Here is a 17299-nt window from a genome sequence, read left to right on the forward strand (position 1 = left end):
TAAAATATTTAAGCAGATTGTACTTTTAAAATTTCAGTAAGCTAAATGAAGAAATACTGCAAGACTGGACTCTACAAGAGAAATACTTACAATAAGCATTTAGACTGAAGGACTTATTGAAGAATCAATCTATTTAAAGTAATACTTTTTATCATCTTTATCAGAATTTTTTTCCAATTTCAACATTTATTTTTATGTACCCTTTTGTTCAGTTCTGGACATCTTCATTTATCTCACAGGAAGTTCAACATTCTTTCTTCTTCATGGCTTCACTACCCTGAACTTAAAGACACAGGTATGCAAGGCTTTGGGTATCCTGACAGACCAGACTGATAAGTGTAAATTTAAAGACTGTTTATATCTAGGTTTGAGAAAGAGGGTGAAAAAATGTAAAACAGTTTAATTAAACCACTACAATTTTGTGTTTATACAAGTATAGAACAGGGCTGACATTTAGCTTTATCTCTGCAAACAAATATAATAATCTGATGATAAAGTCTTATATTTACCTAAACTTTCATTATCTGTGAACTACTCAATAGAGAGCAAATTAGTGTTCTCAAAGACATTTCAGCTAGGAGGCTGGGTCCAGTTCTACTTTGAAAACTTTAATCACAAAAGTAAATATAAAACCCAATAGATTTATCTTTAATTACCTTTTCTTGGCCTCTTCATATTGCCAGTTCAGCCTTACTTTGTCTACAAGTCTTGTTTTGTCATCAAATCCAAACTTGCAGTGTTGAATAGCACAGAGAGGAGGAAAAAGAAAGAAAGAAAGAAACGAGTTAAAAACACTCTCATCACAATAATGAAACGGATATATTAGTCTTCCTTACTGGATTCACTAAAGAAACCTCTATGCTTTAAGCAGTAACATAATAAAAAATCAATTTTATGCCTTAGAAATGCAAAACTAATTTCTTGCTAAAAGCAGAGAAGAAAAATAAGCCCTTTCAATAAATTATTAACCTGGAAATCAAGGGTTAGAAAATTGAATCATTGATAAATGGTCAAAGCATTTCAACTTCATCCAAGTCTACAAGACAAAGAGTGTTTTAATTGAAATATTCTGCTATTTTATATGGCTATTTTATGAATACTTTTATTAGAAGCAATTCAGATTACACTCCCTGTACTGTGATGTGTTACCCAGCACCTACAACATTAGTGCATTTTAAACATTAGTACAAAAAAAACCCACCTGATCCTTGAAGCAGTTGTAGAATGTGTATTTATGTTGCAACTACTACTGCATAGTGTTTGTACAGCCATTTCTATTTTAGGGCATTTGGCACTTCCCTCCTCAGAAGTTTGTGTATGGTCTAATAGTTAAAACCTAAGCTCCTACACAAGTGCACCTCCAGAGTTCTCCTCTAGCAGCTGCTTTTTCTGTCTCCATCAACCCATGGGTAAAAACTCCACCTTTTTTCTACTCACATGGCAATAACAATAGTTCTGTGAAAAGATTCAGGTAATTATGTATTTTTGTTTCCCTTACAAAAAGCCTACACCTGATAAACATGATTTCCACAGTGTACTTGTCTTGGATTGTGTACTGCAAATGAGAAAATGCTCCTGTGTTCCTTTTGGTAATTTGTTTCAGAATTCAATAACCCCATCCATGGCCCAACTGAAAAATTACACCCTGAAGGCACCATCTGCCTAACACCCTGAAAGACAGCCTAGCATTAGCTCAGTTTTCTCAAAAACAGGCTTTCCTCTTCTGTAGGGACCTTCTGGAGAAATCCAATCTAACAACTAGCCAGCAGTGAAGGAGAATTATAATAGGTGAGAAATGGGATGGGGTAAAGCCAACAATGAGATGATTTCTAACTAAATGTAAAGTACCATCTAAACTACCATACAAACAAACTACAAACAAGTTGCCTTCTTGCTTTGGTGTCAGTCATCCACAGAGGCATAAATTTTATTACTCACTAACAACTAGGTTGCCATAGTACTAGTGCCAGCTGATTTTTTTCTTACTATTATTTGGAGTACACAATTTCATTCAGATAGAATGCTTTCCAAGGAATGCCAGTATGTTCTCCTTAAATATCATATTTAAAGGCACATTTGAGCACAAAGGTATAAATAGACTACATCGTAAGTTTTGCTGATTAAGAAAAATACTTTGAGAATAAAAAATACTTTCCTTGCCTTAGACAGAGGAAAGGAGCAGACATCTACTACACATCTTCAATACATATCAACAATGAATATGAGCATGATAAAAACAAGATATAAAAAATAAAATTAAAAAAAAATACACAGCTATTACTACTACCCCAATGTATACATCTCATGCAAAATCATGTCCCTACTGCAACTTCAAGCTGGCTAAAGGATTTTCTTCCTTCCTGCCTTATTACAAGTATCAGTAATTCAGAGCTGGGAATATGAAGGGAAGAGGTCCATGGAATGGACAACTAAGCCAGAGCGGTTACTCCAAGATGAACCTGCAGTCACCAAAGTGGTAATGCAGTAAGGGTTCTGCTGGGCTGGCTGAGTCCAGGAGCTGACTTTACCTGTCACTGCCCACCAGCATGCCCCTGCATCCTTCTGCCACGCTCCAGCAGCAGAACCCCCAAGCCCATAGCTTGCACACAGTGGAAACAACAAGCAAATGCAACTCCCTCAGCAGCAGTAATGCTTTGGATTGTTCCTTCTGCTCCAGCCAACACCTCTTCAATTAAAAGTGTAAGTAACACTGTATCACTGTAGTTCAAAAGCAGTGTTGTACAGCAACTGTTTCACATAGGAACACTCACATACCTCTCCAGTGATGTCAGTCTGAGAACAAGCATCACAGTGTTGTTGAGGTAAACAGGAGTCACTGAGTGAACTAGAATTGTGCTGGAGATCCTGCAGGGAATCTGTAATACAACAGCTATTCCTGAATCCATCTGTTAATTTGGCCAGGCTCTAAAGGAAAAGACATATTTAAAAATATTAGAAAAATTTGTTCTTATAATACTTCTTAATTACAGAAAAAAAATTTAAATTTCTTAAAAAGACTGGTAGCCTGCCTATACAGAGCTATTTACAGAAAGTAAAATTCATTGTTGTGTTACCAGCATGCAAAAGGTTTACTTTGAAATAAACCTCTCCTTTTAAAGATGCATGTAACAGTAAGCAGACTTAACATTATTTGTTTTGGATCTGTGAATGTTTTATCTTCTGTATGGCTTGCAGCTCTTTAAATCTAGCAGCTGTCAACTTCACATTAGCTGATAGGGAAGACAAATGTGATTCACCTGCCCTTTTGCCATCTTCTGCACAGGTTACATTCCTTAGTCACTACTGTTATCTCATCCAACTTGATGAATACCTTGTATTGCTTGCACTCTTATGACAGCTGGTATCATCCCTGTGCTCTCTTAGCCAGGGTTCACATAGTTAAGAGATATTTTACACTTTGGGTTAAGCAAGGGACATGGCTGAAATGTCTAGACAATGACACAAACTGTCAGAGTAAAGCAGAAACATCAGTCTTTGAGGGGAAAGGGGAATATGACAGAATCTCAAAAAATAACAAAAAAAAACTTTTTTGACAATATAAGCTTGGTTGACAGGCTCTTACAAATAAAAGAACAAAATTATTAGTATCACTTTTACTTTCTCATTGTGCATTCTCTCTTGTTCAAAAATTAAAGATAATGTAGTATTAGTAACAAAATCACCAGCTGTCATTTATGACAGACATCCTAAGCATTACACATCACACAAAAATGAAGAAACATTCTGTCCTCTCACCCATCCTTCACAGGAAAAAGGACAATCTAAAAATGTGGGGTAAAAAAAACTATCAGAAATTTGAAAATCTGTAATAATTTATAAATCATAACACAATCAAAAAATTTAGTTCAAAAAATTGACATAAAAAACTTACTAAAACTGCTTACTCTAGTGTCTGAATTACAGAGTCAGGGGCATTGCATTGGGAAAAGGCTGGTCCTCAGGAATTTCAGTGGCTCTGACTACCAGTGATTTGCAACAAACCGAGGTTACTGTCCATAACCAATTATCAGAAAATTTCTCAGTCTTCGAAATGTAGTTTAAAAAGAGTAACACAGCAATGCTGCTTTTTCCTTACATCAAATTCAATTAGTAGAGTCTAGAAATGAACCTGTGTAATAGCAACTGTTTGCTACTGACAAGAAGAGCAAGGCCATGCTGAAGGCATCTGGTTTCAGAGCCTAGGAAGCATCCAGGATCATGGAACTGTAGCAGGCCTGAAACTAGCCAGCAAAGCAGCTTTTGCTGATGGCCTCCATTTCCATCATGCATGGCCCATTCACTTTGCTCTCATATACCCTCTCTCAGGCCAGCCTCCACCAGAAATGAAAAAGAGGGAGAACATCCAGCCTGGTACAGGATGAGTGAGCAAGTGGGCTACCCAGCCACAAGAGTGGGGCCCTGTGCTCCTCCCTGACAGCCCTTTAAAGCACACTGTTTCCCTCCTATTAGGGAATGGCACGTGGTTCATGCCACGTATGGGACAGCTTGTGCTGCTCCCTCTTCAGTCTCTGCCTGCTCTCTACAAGTCTCAGAGGGGCTGGGATTTCACAAGCAGCATTGGCAAGGAGAGAGGACAGCACAGAGCAATGCCAGACGTGCTGGCAGTAGGACAAGGCTACCATCACTTGCCTCCAGAAGCTTAACTTGTCTTGGGTCCACCAAAAAAGCCAATTCTTCTGCCACCTCCCAACTGAAATAAGCCATTTTAGAATGAAGGATAAAAACATATTTTCTTCTCAGCCTGAAACTGCAAATTCACTTTCAAGTTACATTGCCAAGAGATCCCTAGCTAGTGTCCCTTTATCCTTAAGAAAAGAACTGCTCCACAATGTGGGAAAAACCCCACAACTTTTACTTTATAAAAACTGTAGACTCCTGTCTAACTCTCTTCTTCAAAACTCACTGGAAATCATCCAGTCCTGTCAAGACTCCAGCTGTATGGAGGATCAAGAGGGATCTCTAATGGGTTTGTAACATGGAAATAATAAATTCAGATCACGGCCTCTTCCCAGTAAAGCATGGCCAGTTGCATCAACAAAAACTCAGGATTCAGAATGCCTGAAGTTTCTCCTAATAAGTTATGTTCCATCTGCCACCTTTGGCTAACACATATTATGTTACAGGTATGTGCAATACCACAGATCTGATGCTAGAACTTAAGTCTAAATTTTTGCCTGTATTTCAGCTACTTTATGAACTCCTGGTATGCTCCTGATGCCCTCAAGCATTCTCCCTGGCAGGTAACGAAGGGCCACTTGGCTGCTGGCCAGGCTTCCTATCCAGGCACAGCTGCTGAATCCTGGCCCCTACTTAAAAATGAGGAAGCATTTGACAGGTGGCAATCACCAAGCAGCATCACCTTAAATTACATCTACATGCACAGATGACAATACCCTAGGGCAAGCATAAATGCTTTAAGTCCTAGTTGGATGAGTGAAAACAGGCACCAGCAACCCTACCATGGAAAATTACAACCAGAGTTAGCACATTTTTAGATAGAAACAATTTATAATTGTTATTATAAACAGTAGGAGTAATTTCCTCCCCAGCTACACAGAGGAATCCATCCTTCATCTGGAGTTTAAGGATTGTTTATGGCAATCCCACAGAAACTGTCCAATAAGCCTCCTGCTAATGGGAAGTTCTAGGCACACCAGCCCAGACTTACCCAAAAACAGAGAAATGAGCACTGTCATTTCACCATTATCTGTTGATTTGGAAGCACTCTGCACAATTTCAGTGCGCTTCCTATCTAACCTATTTAGCCTATTTAGCCAACAAAGCGAAAAGAAAAAAGAAGAAATAAAAACCCCACAAAAACCAAAGTCCATCGCTCTCCAAGGACGACATTTTAAAACAATACACATACTGAACAGAAACAAAATTAAGAAAGAGATGGGGGAGAAGAAGTAAACATGCTGCTTTCAGGAATCTAACCATATACCTGTATTATTCAACCTTATATAAGAAGTCTGCCCACTTTTTTTGAGCAGTAGCACTGCATATTTTGCTTTATTTGTAATCACAGCATCCAATTTAAATCTGACCACCCTCACCCACACAACTAAACCAATTATCATACTTCTACAACAGCTACAATTTTCCAAGCACCTACACAAGACTGAGTCACTTCTACTATGTTTAGTTCTGTTGCTTACACTGGCCAGATTAAATTAAAAAGTAGTAAGAAACGGTCTGTTTCCCTTCTCTGAAATAAAACCCCATATTTTTTACACTATGCTTCTAAATCATCTATTAACAAATTTCAAAATAAAAAAGATTTCCTAAGGAAGTTTTTCTGAACAGCAATAGCTTTAAGATGTATTGTTTTCAAGGTCAGTACAACTCAAATATTAATAGGAAAATAAAAATTGAATTCTGAACTTATTAGGAAGACATTTCAAACAGACTTGTACTTATTTGACATAGCTAACTACATTTATGACAATAATATTCAATAGTTATTATAAGGCATAGCACAGATTACTTTGGTGACACCAAAAGTAATTTTTTTGGCCAAAATTTAAAAAGAGAGGTGGGTATTTTTGCAGAGCACAGTAAGCTGGCAAAAATACACTATTTTTTTACAACTACAGACCTTGTAAATGATGACATTTAATTCTGTATAGCCATTATAACAAAACATGAAGAAATGTTTTGCATGCTACACTTGTGTGGAACAACTGTTTTCTACATTCTCCTGGACTGCATATACTCTAATGCTGTAATATTGGATTCCATCAGAAAAGATTGTAATTAATTTAAAAAAGATAATTCCTAGACTCATATTTCCTGTACATCACACAAAGCCATGAAGAAGGATGAAACACTTTCATTTTTGCTTTTGTTTTGTGCAACCTCTACATTCTGGTCCTGCCAGCACTGCCAAATCCTTGATCCTAGAGTTCTAACTCCCACAACACTATTTAAAGAAACTGCAAGCACATTTAAAGTTGGTTTACCAAATATGATTTTCAAAGCATCTGAATGTTTACAGCTGGATTTACTGCCACTGAGGGCTGAAAATGTAAGGAAAAGAGGCAAAAAAATCTACTGGGGAAGTAAAAACAAGGTGAGTAGTTAAACTGCTCCAAGAGCTCACACATAAGTCCTTATATTACCAGTTATTTTCCTAAAATGTGTGTTATTGCATCCATGAAGAACTGTCTTTCTAATCACTTCTTGCTAGCTAGGCACATGGAACACTGAGAATCACTTTAAAACTTGGCCAGCCCAAAATAACAAGTATGCTAAAAGTTGCCAAGGCAGAAACTTTTCATAGTGACTTCAGTGTTCTGTCTACTTGAACAAGGATCTGTGGTCCATCAGATGATCTTTGTGTAATGCACTGGAAACTTAATAATTACATAACTATGGAAATTCATTATATGTAGATTATAAATTTCCTATATCATTTTACAACTGAAAAGAAAAAAAAAAGAAAAACACTACTGCAGAGAAAACTGAAAGAAAACATTTGCATGGCAATGGTAATTTGTATGGTTCCATAACTTTAGGTAACAAAGATGCCTTCTTCCAAACAAATGCTTCAATATTGGATGAAGAGAACTGTCCTTATCACCTCTCTGTATGTGCAGCATATTTAGGCAGGTCTGTAGTGAAATCCCTTGGTGGCAGAGGGTCATTGTTCTTTGATCAAGCTCTTATCACATTAATAACAAACACACAACTGGGAGTTCGAGGCAGAGCACAGAATCCATTCAGAAGTTCCACTACTTAGGTTTGTATCTCCCCTCAATCCTCATGCTCTAATTCATGAATTTCATGCTTGCATACACATTGTATTTATTCATACTATTTGAAGGTTTTGTGAGACCATTTTGAAACTAACAAGAGCCTTGATATCCTCGTAAACTTGAGAGCTTGGGGCAAAAAGTGTGACAGTGACAGAGATCCAGTGTGGGGAAATACATACAAAGGGAAAAACATGGTTGACACAAGGATAAATCATTTTAGCACATGAACTCTCAATCCTACTTCATTATAGGTAATACAGAGAGACATAAAATAAAATTTAAAACAACTACCACAAATCACAAAGGCTTTTTTTTAATACCATGTAATTACTACATAGCAACTATCAACATAGCAACAATAAAAAGCTATATTCAATGAAACACTGAGCTAAATGAAACTTAAGACAAAAATATGAAATGCATATGAAGTCCTGAGCTCACAGTACAGACAATGACCACTTACCATTTTTGAACTGCTTGCTATTGGTAATTATCAAACAGAAAAATCAGTTTAGGCCATCCTACTTTCTTATTTAAACTTGGTAAACCCAATGCAATCCCAAGCAAGAAAACAGAGATAGGTTACCACTATTTAGCAGCATATTTTTTACCTGCATAAGGTCCTGCCTTTCTTTTTCACCTGTGCATATAGCTTTCTTTATGGTTCGAAGTTCACTCATTATAGCTTGTGCTTCGTCCAGTCTGTAATTTGTGTGAGCATTTGACATCTTACGATCAATCCTGTTGAAAATATTAAGAAAAATTTAGGAATTTGCACATAATTAGAAAGCACATGGACTTTTTAAGACCTTGTTTATTCATGTACCACTTCATTTCCAGGAATAAAATTATAGTCTACTTGGAATTAACACTGCACTCAGTGCCAAGACCACTCTAAAGACAAAGCAAAGCAATTATCTACCCAGGTTCTGCAGAAGCAACAAATTTCCTGGGTTTAATATCCTAATGCAGAGCTTACTTATGAGTAATGTCTGTGGGTGATTTCATGCACCAAAAGCAAAATTAACCTAAAACTAACCTAGATGGTTATAACTCAAAAGGTTGAGCAGTCTGGCCGTCATGTTTTTCATGCAGCATCACATATTTCAGTATCTCTTCCAAGGCTTCTACTTGATCCTGCTTTAGAAGTTTCTAACAAAGGCATTTAAATTTTCTCAGGAAGAAATTTTTAATGCCTAAAATTTTATTGCAAATGCTATCCTGCCATTATAGGCCTCTTTGACTATCTTTTCCATAAGATATCTATAAGACATTATCATTCTGCACTGAAAAACATGATATGGGAACATCCCAGAAGATTTTACACCTTTAAGCAAGAAGCAAGAGCACAAGCTATGACATAAGACTGAAATAATACTAATGTTTCCATCTTGACATATTAAAATCACTCAAGTGAAACATCCACTGGCTGAGTTTTCAACCTATTTTCCAACATTTCACAATACTAAAAGACAACATATCAGGATGCAGAAGACTAGTCCAGTGTATAATCTTGATAATTTGCTTTGATTTATAGATAAAGAATAAGACAAGAGACTATAGTGAACTTATCAGAAGAACTATTTGGTCTTGGATTTACAACAAATGGCTATGGAGTTTTAACAGGTTATTTACACCAACTATTGAAAATCATGTGAAGTTCCTGTTAAAATATGGAAAACTAAATTTTCCTGTAATCTATCATGAAAAGAATGTATATAGAGAAAATGTGGTAAAGTGTATAAGTCTTTAGGCCAATGCTAAGAACAAATAGCTTCAGGAAAAGGTATGCCAGGTTAACAGAATTAAAGATAAAAACACACATTGTTCATGACAAAGGACATCAATCCACAAAAAGATGCAGTAGGAGAAGGTATGCTATACACACAGAAGAATATCCAAACTCTATTTAAAATATTGAGACTAACTAACAAGTTTCAAGATAGCTATTACATTAAACTAAGAGTGTCAACAAGAGTCTCTCAGCATGTTCTGCCAGTTAAAACACAAGCAGTGCAATTCCCCTTACACCTGATTACTTGTTTTAAAATTAAAACTTTAAAATGAAAAATCAAAAGGAGTATATGAAAATCCTGTGGTTTTATTGCATAGCTCACAATATTTAGGAAAAAAACAGGTTGATTTCTACGGTTTTAATTTGTTATGTTTTTTTCTGACAGCTTTTCTTTTTGGAGACAACACAAAATAAGTCTGCATCTCAAGATTTTTCTTTGAACACAAATTTCCCCAAGTTACATAAGAAAACATACAATCTTTTATGAATAGTGGTTCAAGAACAAGAAAGGACTTAAATGTCATGCATATTAAAGTTGGGGGTTTGTTTGTTTTTGTTTTCAAAATGTTGAGTCTTCACTAAGTTTTAGTTGAAATCCTGAGCAGATAAAACAACTAATCCAATTCACTAAAAGTCACGTTAAAAAGATAACACATTTTTATATGAAGGTAACTGTAATGTTAAGAACTATATTCAAATATTAGACATGAAACTGCCTTCTACACAACTGCTCATTATACTGTTTGCCAGGACTAAGGTGGCATTTCAGGAAAAGGAAATTATTTAATTTCAACCAGATTTCTGTCCAGTTATCCACATATTCATGTTCCTGGACGCCACTTTGGAGCCCAGCTTATGAATTGGTATTTGTTTAAGGAAAGAATTGGAGAAGTTCCTCCTGCCAAAAATATTTAGGCTTAAATCAGTATTGCTGGCAACCCAAACTGACTAAAGTAGCTTACAAAATTACCTGTTATTTATTGTCTAATAATTCTTTTCCTTTTTTTCATAAAGATCTATATCTGAAAGCCTAGAGTTAACAGGAGTCTTCCATTTTATTAATGGAAAATAGCATGCTAAAAATACAGATCAGACCTTTGTATGCCTAGCAAGAATATTCAACTACCATGCAAGACTATAAAGATATGAAGATGTTTCTAGGATACAGAGACTATTAATGTTTGGTCATTGTTTCAGTCCTATGGGGCAGATTCCATATTCCTCCATTTTCCTCCACCAAAGCACAGGCCTGTACTCCAGCGAAAATCTAATTTTAAAGTTTTTGTCAGATCCCCTAACCTCTAAATTAGTCTGTAGCTACAAATTGTTTAGCCAGTCCTAACTGCTTGTCACTCCCGACTTCTCACAGCATTCACTCTGCTCTCCTGGCCAACTGGCCAAGTTTTCATTTCCTTTGTTGCTAAACGCCTTCTTCCTCCAAAATTCCTGCCAGGGAGCAGTAGGGTCACTGAAAACACAGGGGAGAAGGAACTGCTCCTCCTTCTCAGTCCCTGCTGCCAGGCCAGAGGAAGGAATTTGCTCCAGAAAAGGCTCATATTTAACCCTGTAAGTTTGGACTGTGACAGGATCAGACGTACCTTGGGGCAAAGGTGGTGGAGGCCAAGGTGCACCATCCTGCAGGGTGGGGATCTTTGCAGGCTTTGAACAATAAGCTCTACAAAGTCTCCACTGGGCAAACACAAACCCATGTCCAAAGGTTTATCACACACAACATTACCAAATTTAGATGAAACTGTAGAAAGTACAGTCCTGATATAAAGCTGCAGCTCTATGAATACTGGAATTCTGACAGTATTGAAGTTGTAGAGGTATCAAAATCCCCCTCAATCATGTCTCCACTCATAAAACCCCACTTCTGTAGTCATTTTGTGATTTTGTTTTCTTTTCATTCTCCTCAAAGATGGTTAAGCCATTTTACTAAAATTAAAAAGAACAGAAAACAAAACACAGTCCAAGGCAGACACTGTATATGGAAAACGTCAATGTAAGAGATTTGCATTTAACAAAGGCATTTGAATCACACAGCAACATAAAGTGATGGAAATACTGAGCAACCCAACCACCTTCTCCATAAAAGCTGTCTCTTCTCTGAGAGCTACACCAAGCAAGGCTGCACAGAGAGCCGCCTGGCAGCAAGTTCCAATATCTGCACATGATGCCATTTTGGTAACAGTTTCAAAGCAAACATTCAGCCAGATGTAAAGCCCCAAGTTTGATGGCTCCTAATGTTGTTCTTGGCTTATACTTGAAAAAAAGTGATGTACATGCCTTTAAAAAACCTGAACAGGATGCATGCCATTTGCAGTTTAGCAGTTGAAGATTTTACTTAGCACAAGAAGGAAGAAGAACGACGCAGACCAAAACTTCAGAAAATGTAACAGAAGTGGGAAATGTCTGAAATGAATAAACTTTAAAGGGGAAAGGGAAGCAAGGTAGTGGAGAAACAGAGTAAAAAAAACCTCAGCATTTTTGTTTTAAAGAAGGAGCAATGAAATTCTTTTCAGACAATATACTTACTTTGAGGATATGGAAAAACTAAACTACTTCAGCCTTGGTACTTGACTTGAGTGACCCTTCTCTCCCAACAAATACAGGAGGTAGGGGAGAGATTGCACAGGGACAGGCTAGAGCACAGTTAGGCTTTCAGGCTAATTTGTCTACTGACTACACAAGGAGGTGAGAGAAGCTCCTCTCTTCAGCTGTTAGTTTAAGTACGCTCCAAATTGGCTCACTTCCTCCTAGAAGCAAAATACTCCCAAAAAAACCACATGTATCTCACCAGAAGAGGAAATAAAAAAACCACTTAAAAGCACGAAACAAAAACAAAACCACAAGTCTTCTTTCACAAGTGAAGAAGTCACTGCAGAGAGCAGAGCACAGCTCCAGGTAACTCACAGGCAAAAGGTTCTCCCCAGCTCCAGCAAACATAACAAGTGCCACCAGTGCATCAACGGGACAGAGAGCGACCACAGCAACAGCAGCAATGAGCAGCACTGAAGCCCTGAGTTGTCACGCCTGAACTTCTAAACTACACGCCCAGAGTGACCACTGATAATCACATATGCTTTAAAATAATTCCTCTCTTGAATGTCTCTCCTATAACCCCATCCTGGAACATGGGCAACTTGACTTGGGCTATAATCCAAGACTAACATTTGTATTCTTAATCATTCACAGACTTTATTTTTCAAGAAGTTGCACTACTTTACTGGACTATCTTAAATGAATTACACTAATTAAAACAATCTTGAGTTTCAAATGGTCTTCAAATGCTTTCATGATCCTAGTCAAGTGGTTAGTCCTTTTATAAAATAATTGAACCTATATCCTTAAAATAACCCAATAACCCAGAAAAGGAAAACAAATTTAAAAAGCAGAAATGGAATAGCAATTCTTACTCTAAGAAAATATGATTAAGAATCATAAGACAAAATTGGTTTTGTTCTGTTACTGTTTACATATCTACACCACCATACCAATATGTTGGCTATCTTTAAAGTATTACTTAGTGTATTGAAACTGCAAATACTTTGAATGCTTTATTTTACTAATTTTCAGTTAATATCATACATTATCTATTCCCTCAACTACCTCTAAATACTTCAATAAAAATACATTTATTAATAAATGATTACCTTGTATCTGCCAATTAAGATTTTTGGTATTTTGGTTGAACAAGTTTTCTCCTATGAAACTTTCTAAATGCACTATAAACCAAAGAGCCTTGTTTTAAAAAAACCAGAAAATTTTGTTATTAAAAAACCAAATCAGACACACCAAAAATATTAAGTGTATGGGTTACTCCTTCTTTTTTAGAAGTTAAATCTGAGAATCTTTCTTTAATTTGCTTTGTTATCGTAGTATCAATCAAAATTGGAAAGTAAGTACCCTAACTGCTCCAAGATCCCTGGAATTTCATCAGAATTCCTGAAGTGAAAGCCCATGCTTTGTAGCACCAACACAGTAAGTCCAAAGCTTCAAAATATTTCTGCAGCTGCTGCACTTATGTTGCAAAATCCATTAGACATGCAACAGTTACAACATTTTCAGGAAGCTCCTGCATTAGGCACTTTGCTCACATGCATGCTGGAAAAAGGCCAAGGTTTCTAAATGCACAGCCACATATCCAAGGCAGATCCAAGTGCTGTTCAAGCTCTTGGTCTAGCCACTGGCCTTGCTGAAGGAATCTGGAAGCCACAACAACCTGTGTTTACCTGCCATCTTTTTCATGGCCTGGCAACCTCTGTCCCTATCCCACTGGGCATCCCGTGTATGAGCTACGTGTGCAGGTGACTGAGCACACACAGAGGGCAGCCACGCAGTTCCCTTCCCATCAGATGGCCTGCAGGAAGAGTGGCAGGGAGAGGGTCACCACAACATTTCACAACCTCTGACACCACTGTGCACACAGCAAACAGCAGGGCTGCCCAATTGCCCTGGGAGCAGTGGCAAATTGCCCTGAGCTTCCTTTCCTTACTGGGAGGAGACAAGGAGTCACATTTACATGCAGACATTCTGCACACATGCAACACAACCCAAGGTCCCACAGACCACTAGATTTACAGTACAAGCACAAATCAGCCATACAGTGCAGAGTGAGATGGCCTGACCATCAGGTAACAGGGAGAAGCAGCGTTGTGGTGTACAGAAATCCCTCAAACAAAAGATCTGTGCGCAGCCAGAAAGCCTTGGTACTGCCATGGGGAAACTACTCAACAGCATGGTGCTTTGGGCTGTGCTCCAGGCAGTAGGTATCTCCAGAAAGATATTTTGGGAAATATTTTTTAAAATCTAATTCCAGTTTGGCAATATCTTGAGTAAAAGTTAAAGAACATGGCCTATAAAGCTATTCTTGCATATGAACCTACAAAATCACAACTCCAACCAATTCTGTTTAACTCTTCTTCTGTCCTTTCACATTGTTCTCACCCTGCATCACTATCACAGCTGAAAGTCTGAAGCAAAGCCTTTAAAGTTTTATTTTTGACAACACTTTTCTATGAAATTCATTCAAAGGCAATTAAAAAATAAACCCAACCCCCAAAAAAAGATCCTCCCATGAACTCTTAACTTACTCTTGCAGAGTTTCCACTCCTTTTTCTTTATATTGCAATTCCTGCTTCATCTGTGCCAATTCTCGTTTCAGCCTAGAAAGCTGAATAATACAAAATAATTAAAAATAAGTAACAGTAATTTCCACAATAAAAATAATTGGTTTTTAAATACAAAATCTTAAGCTACTTTAAAGAACTGGAAGTGATAATTTCTCTTTTCTTTTTTTGCTTTAAAATTGTGCATTAAAATAACAGAAGACTTTCTTAAATATCATAAGGCCCAATCAAAAAGCAGTCAAAACATTCAGCTTTCAAAGTATCAATTTCCTCACCTATTCTATAAGGTTTCTTTTTCCAATAGTTTATGCTAACAGCTAGCAAATTTCAACCCATATAAATTTTCTTCTCCCTTTGTAGCAAAGACACCTCTCAACTGTCTTAAATTCTTTAGTCAACTTTAAAAAAGACAAAACATTCAATGCTATTAATTTTTCAATCCAGGAAAACAAAATTACTGCCAGCAGAACTGGTCTCTCTCCCAGAAATGGCAGCCTGGCTTGCCACAGTTATTTTCATATTATCCTGCCCTCTCAACCCTCTGGTCAATTATCTTGATCCAACTAATGAGCATAAATTGAAAGTGACATAGCAAAGACGTCTCCAAAAACCTGTTCTTGTGGTTTTATGGAAACAGTTACCTGAGTAGGTTGTGCAGACCATGGAAGAGCCAAGCATGATCTGCAGAGAAAGAGCTTCTTGCCCTCCAAAGCTGACAGATAACTGAAGGCAACAGGGAGAGGAGAATGCAAGGGACAGCAGACAAATGAGGGGAATAGGGGTGTTTCTGTGAGGCTAAGACTGAACTGTGAGCCCAAAGAGGGGCAGGGATAGAAGGAAAAAAGCTCTCTCTTCTGAAGCTACCAAACTCAGGATATTTGCTATAATTTACCCAGAGCACTCTTGATTTTCACGTGTACATCAGTAAATGACAAAATCATTACAAAACAGATTTTTTAAAAAAGAGAATAAAAAATTAATTTTTTCTTCCACTCTATTCCAAGAGCATAGGGCTTTGCATCAGTACCAGGATGCAAACCAGGACTGTCAGAGTCCCACCATCCTGCACAGCTCTCTCCCTTTCATCAAAATTTATAGCACGAGCCCCTAAGCTCTATACGCTCAGCAGCTCCTTTAACGCTCACCAGAAGTAAAATGAGAAAATGCAACCTGTACACAAAAAGTTTATAGTGCCTATTTCATTCTATTTCCTGAAACAACTCAATGACTATGCACACAGTCACTTGAACATGATATCCTATGTATCCTAGGTTGTTTTGTTTAAGGAGAAAGAGAGGAAGATAGTCATAAGTGAAAAACTTGTTTATTTTCCTCATATATTACTTAAATAAATAAGGCTTGTTTTCTTGTTTAGAATACACTGACATTTAGAGTATGTAAAACAAGCAAACACTAGTCAGCATGTAATAAATATATACAGATAGAATAAATGCCTTTGAAGGGTGGTGAACACGATTTATTTTCAGAGGCACTCATGTGAAAAGTGGTTACTACAACAAAAATGGAACACTATCCTGCAAGGATAAGTGTTTTTTAAAATACTTATTTATCAAAACCATGACTTTAGGTTTTTTTAAAAATACATAAATAAGGAACATTTTTGTTACAGAACTGCCTATTATTGTCCAAATACTTGAATTTCCCTCTCCTCATAAAAGAGCTCTGGCCAACCAGCTGAAAAATTCTATCTGGCCATTGGTCTACTGAATTGTGAAGAGATTTCCAAATAAGTGGCTAAACCTGCAGTCCAGCAGAACCTCACTGAAAATGGGTAAATGAGTTTGAACTGAAAGAATCTGGCTGCAGAGAATTTACTACTTGTGGCAGTTTGTAGAGAGAAAACAATTTCTGAAAGCCTGGCTGAGCTTGCCTCTGACATTTGTGACAAAAATGTCTGCATTTTTACCATGGAAAAAGCATTACTTCTCAAGTCACCAAAATGCAGTTAATATAGAGCTGTTTTAACAGAGCGATGGATAAGAACAAAAAAGCACTTTTCAATACTGTATTTCTAGAAATGCATGCAATGTTCAGTGTAAATGCTAAAGTAAAACAGACCCTTCCCTCCCTCCCTTCCCCATGCCTAATTCATATTTTTACAAAATGAAAAAAGATTACTCACTCTGTCACGACGGCTGGCTATTTCTGCTTTAATCTGATATGGGTCATACTTGGTATTAGCTGAAAATCCAGAGAATGCTAAACAGATGGAAAACAGTATTTTACTTTTTTTCTCCCTTCTTTAATACAATTGCTAAGATGTGGCACTATTTGATAAACCATTTCATTAATTCTTTTACTTACAAGTCACTAGGTTCTAAAATCATCCTCTGTGCTGAAGTACAACTGAAGATTTCCATTTGGCCCACCTGAAACTTTCTTTTCATCCTGAACACCACCAAAAATTGCATATAGCAGCACTGCACATTTCCTAAAAGCAATTAGCTCCTGTGATAGGAGATGGCATCTACTGAAGCAAGCAATTTGTGTAATATTAATAATTACTAGTTACTTCCTAGGTACACTGAATTTACACTATGATAGGGACTAAAGTTAAAAAAAATTATTGTCAG

The 17299-nt window shown here is 37.0% G+C and overlaps 1 protein-coding gene across 3 annotated transcripts in view; it reads right to left on the reverse strand.

The window, feature by feature from the left end:
* The window catches only part of WWC3 (WWC family member 3), a 99905-nt gene that overhangs the window by 36964 nt on the left and 45642 nt on the right, over window positions 1–17299 (reverse strand). For all 3 annotated transcript variants that reach the window (XM_071430557.1, XM_071430559.1, XM_071430558.1), the window contains exons 4-8: window positions 16849–16925; window positions 14670–14749; window positions 8390–8519; window positions 2776–2925; window positions 657–730 (exon numbers count right to left, since the gene is read on the reverse strand). In XM_071430557.1, the coding sequence (XP_071286658.1) occupies window positions 657–730; window positions 2776–2925; window positions 8390–8519; window positions 14670–14749; window positions 16849–16925 (511 nt within the window). The remainder of the gene's footprint in view (window positions 1–656; window positions 731–2775; window positions 2926–8389; window positions 8520–14669; window positions 14750–16848; window positions 16926–17299) is intronic.

This window comes from Agelaius tricolor, unplaced genomic scaffold (assembly GCF_023055355.1).
Source record: "Agelaius tricolor isolate 1412-34295 unplaced genomic scaffold, bAgeTri1.0.p SCAF_7, whole genome shotgun sequence".
Classification (NCBI taxonomy): Eukaryota; Metazoa; Chordata; class Aves; order Passeriformes; family Icteridae; genus Agelaius; species Agelaius tricolor.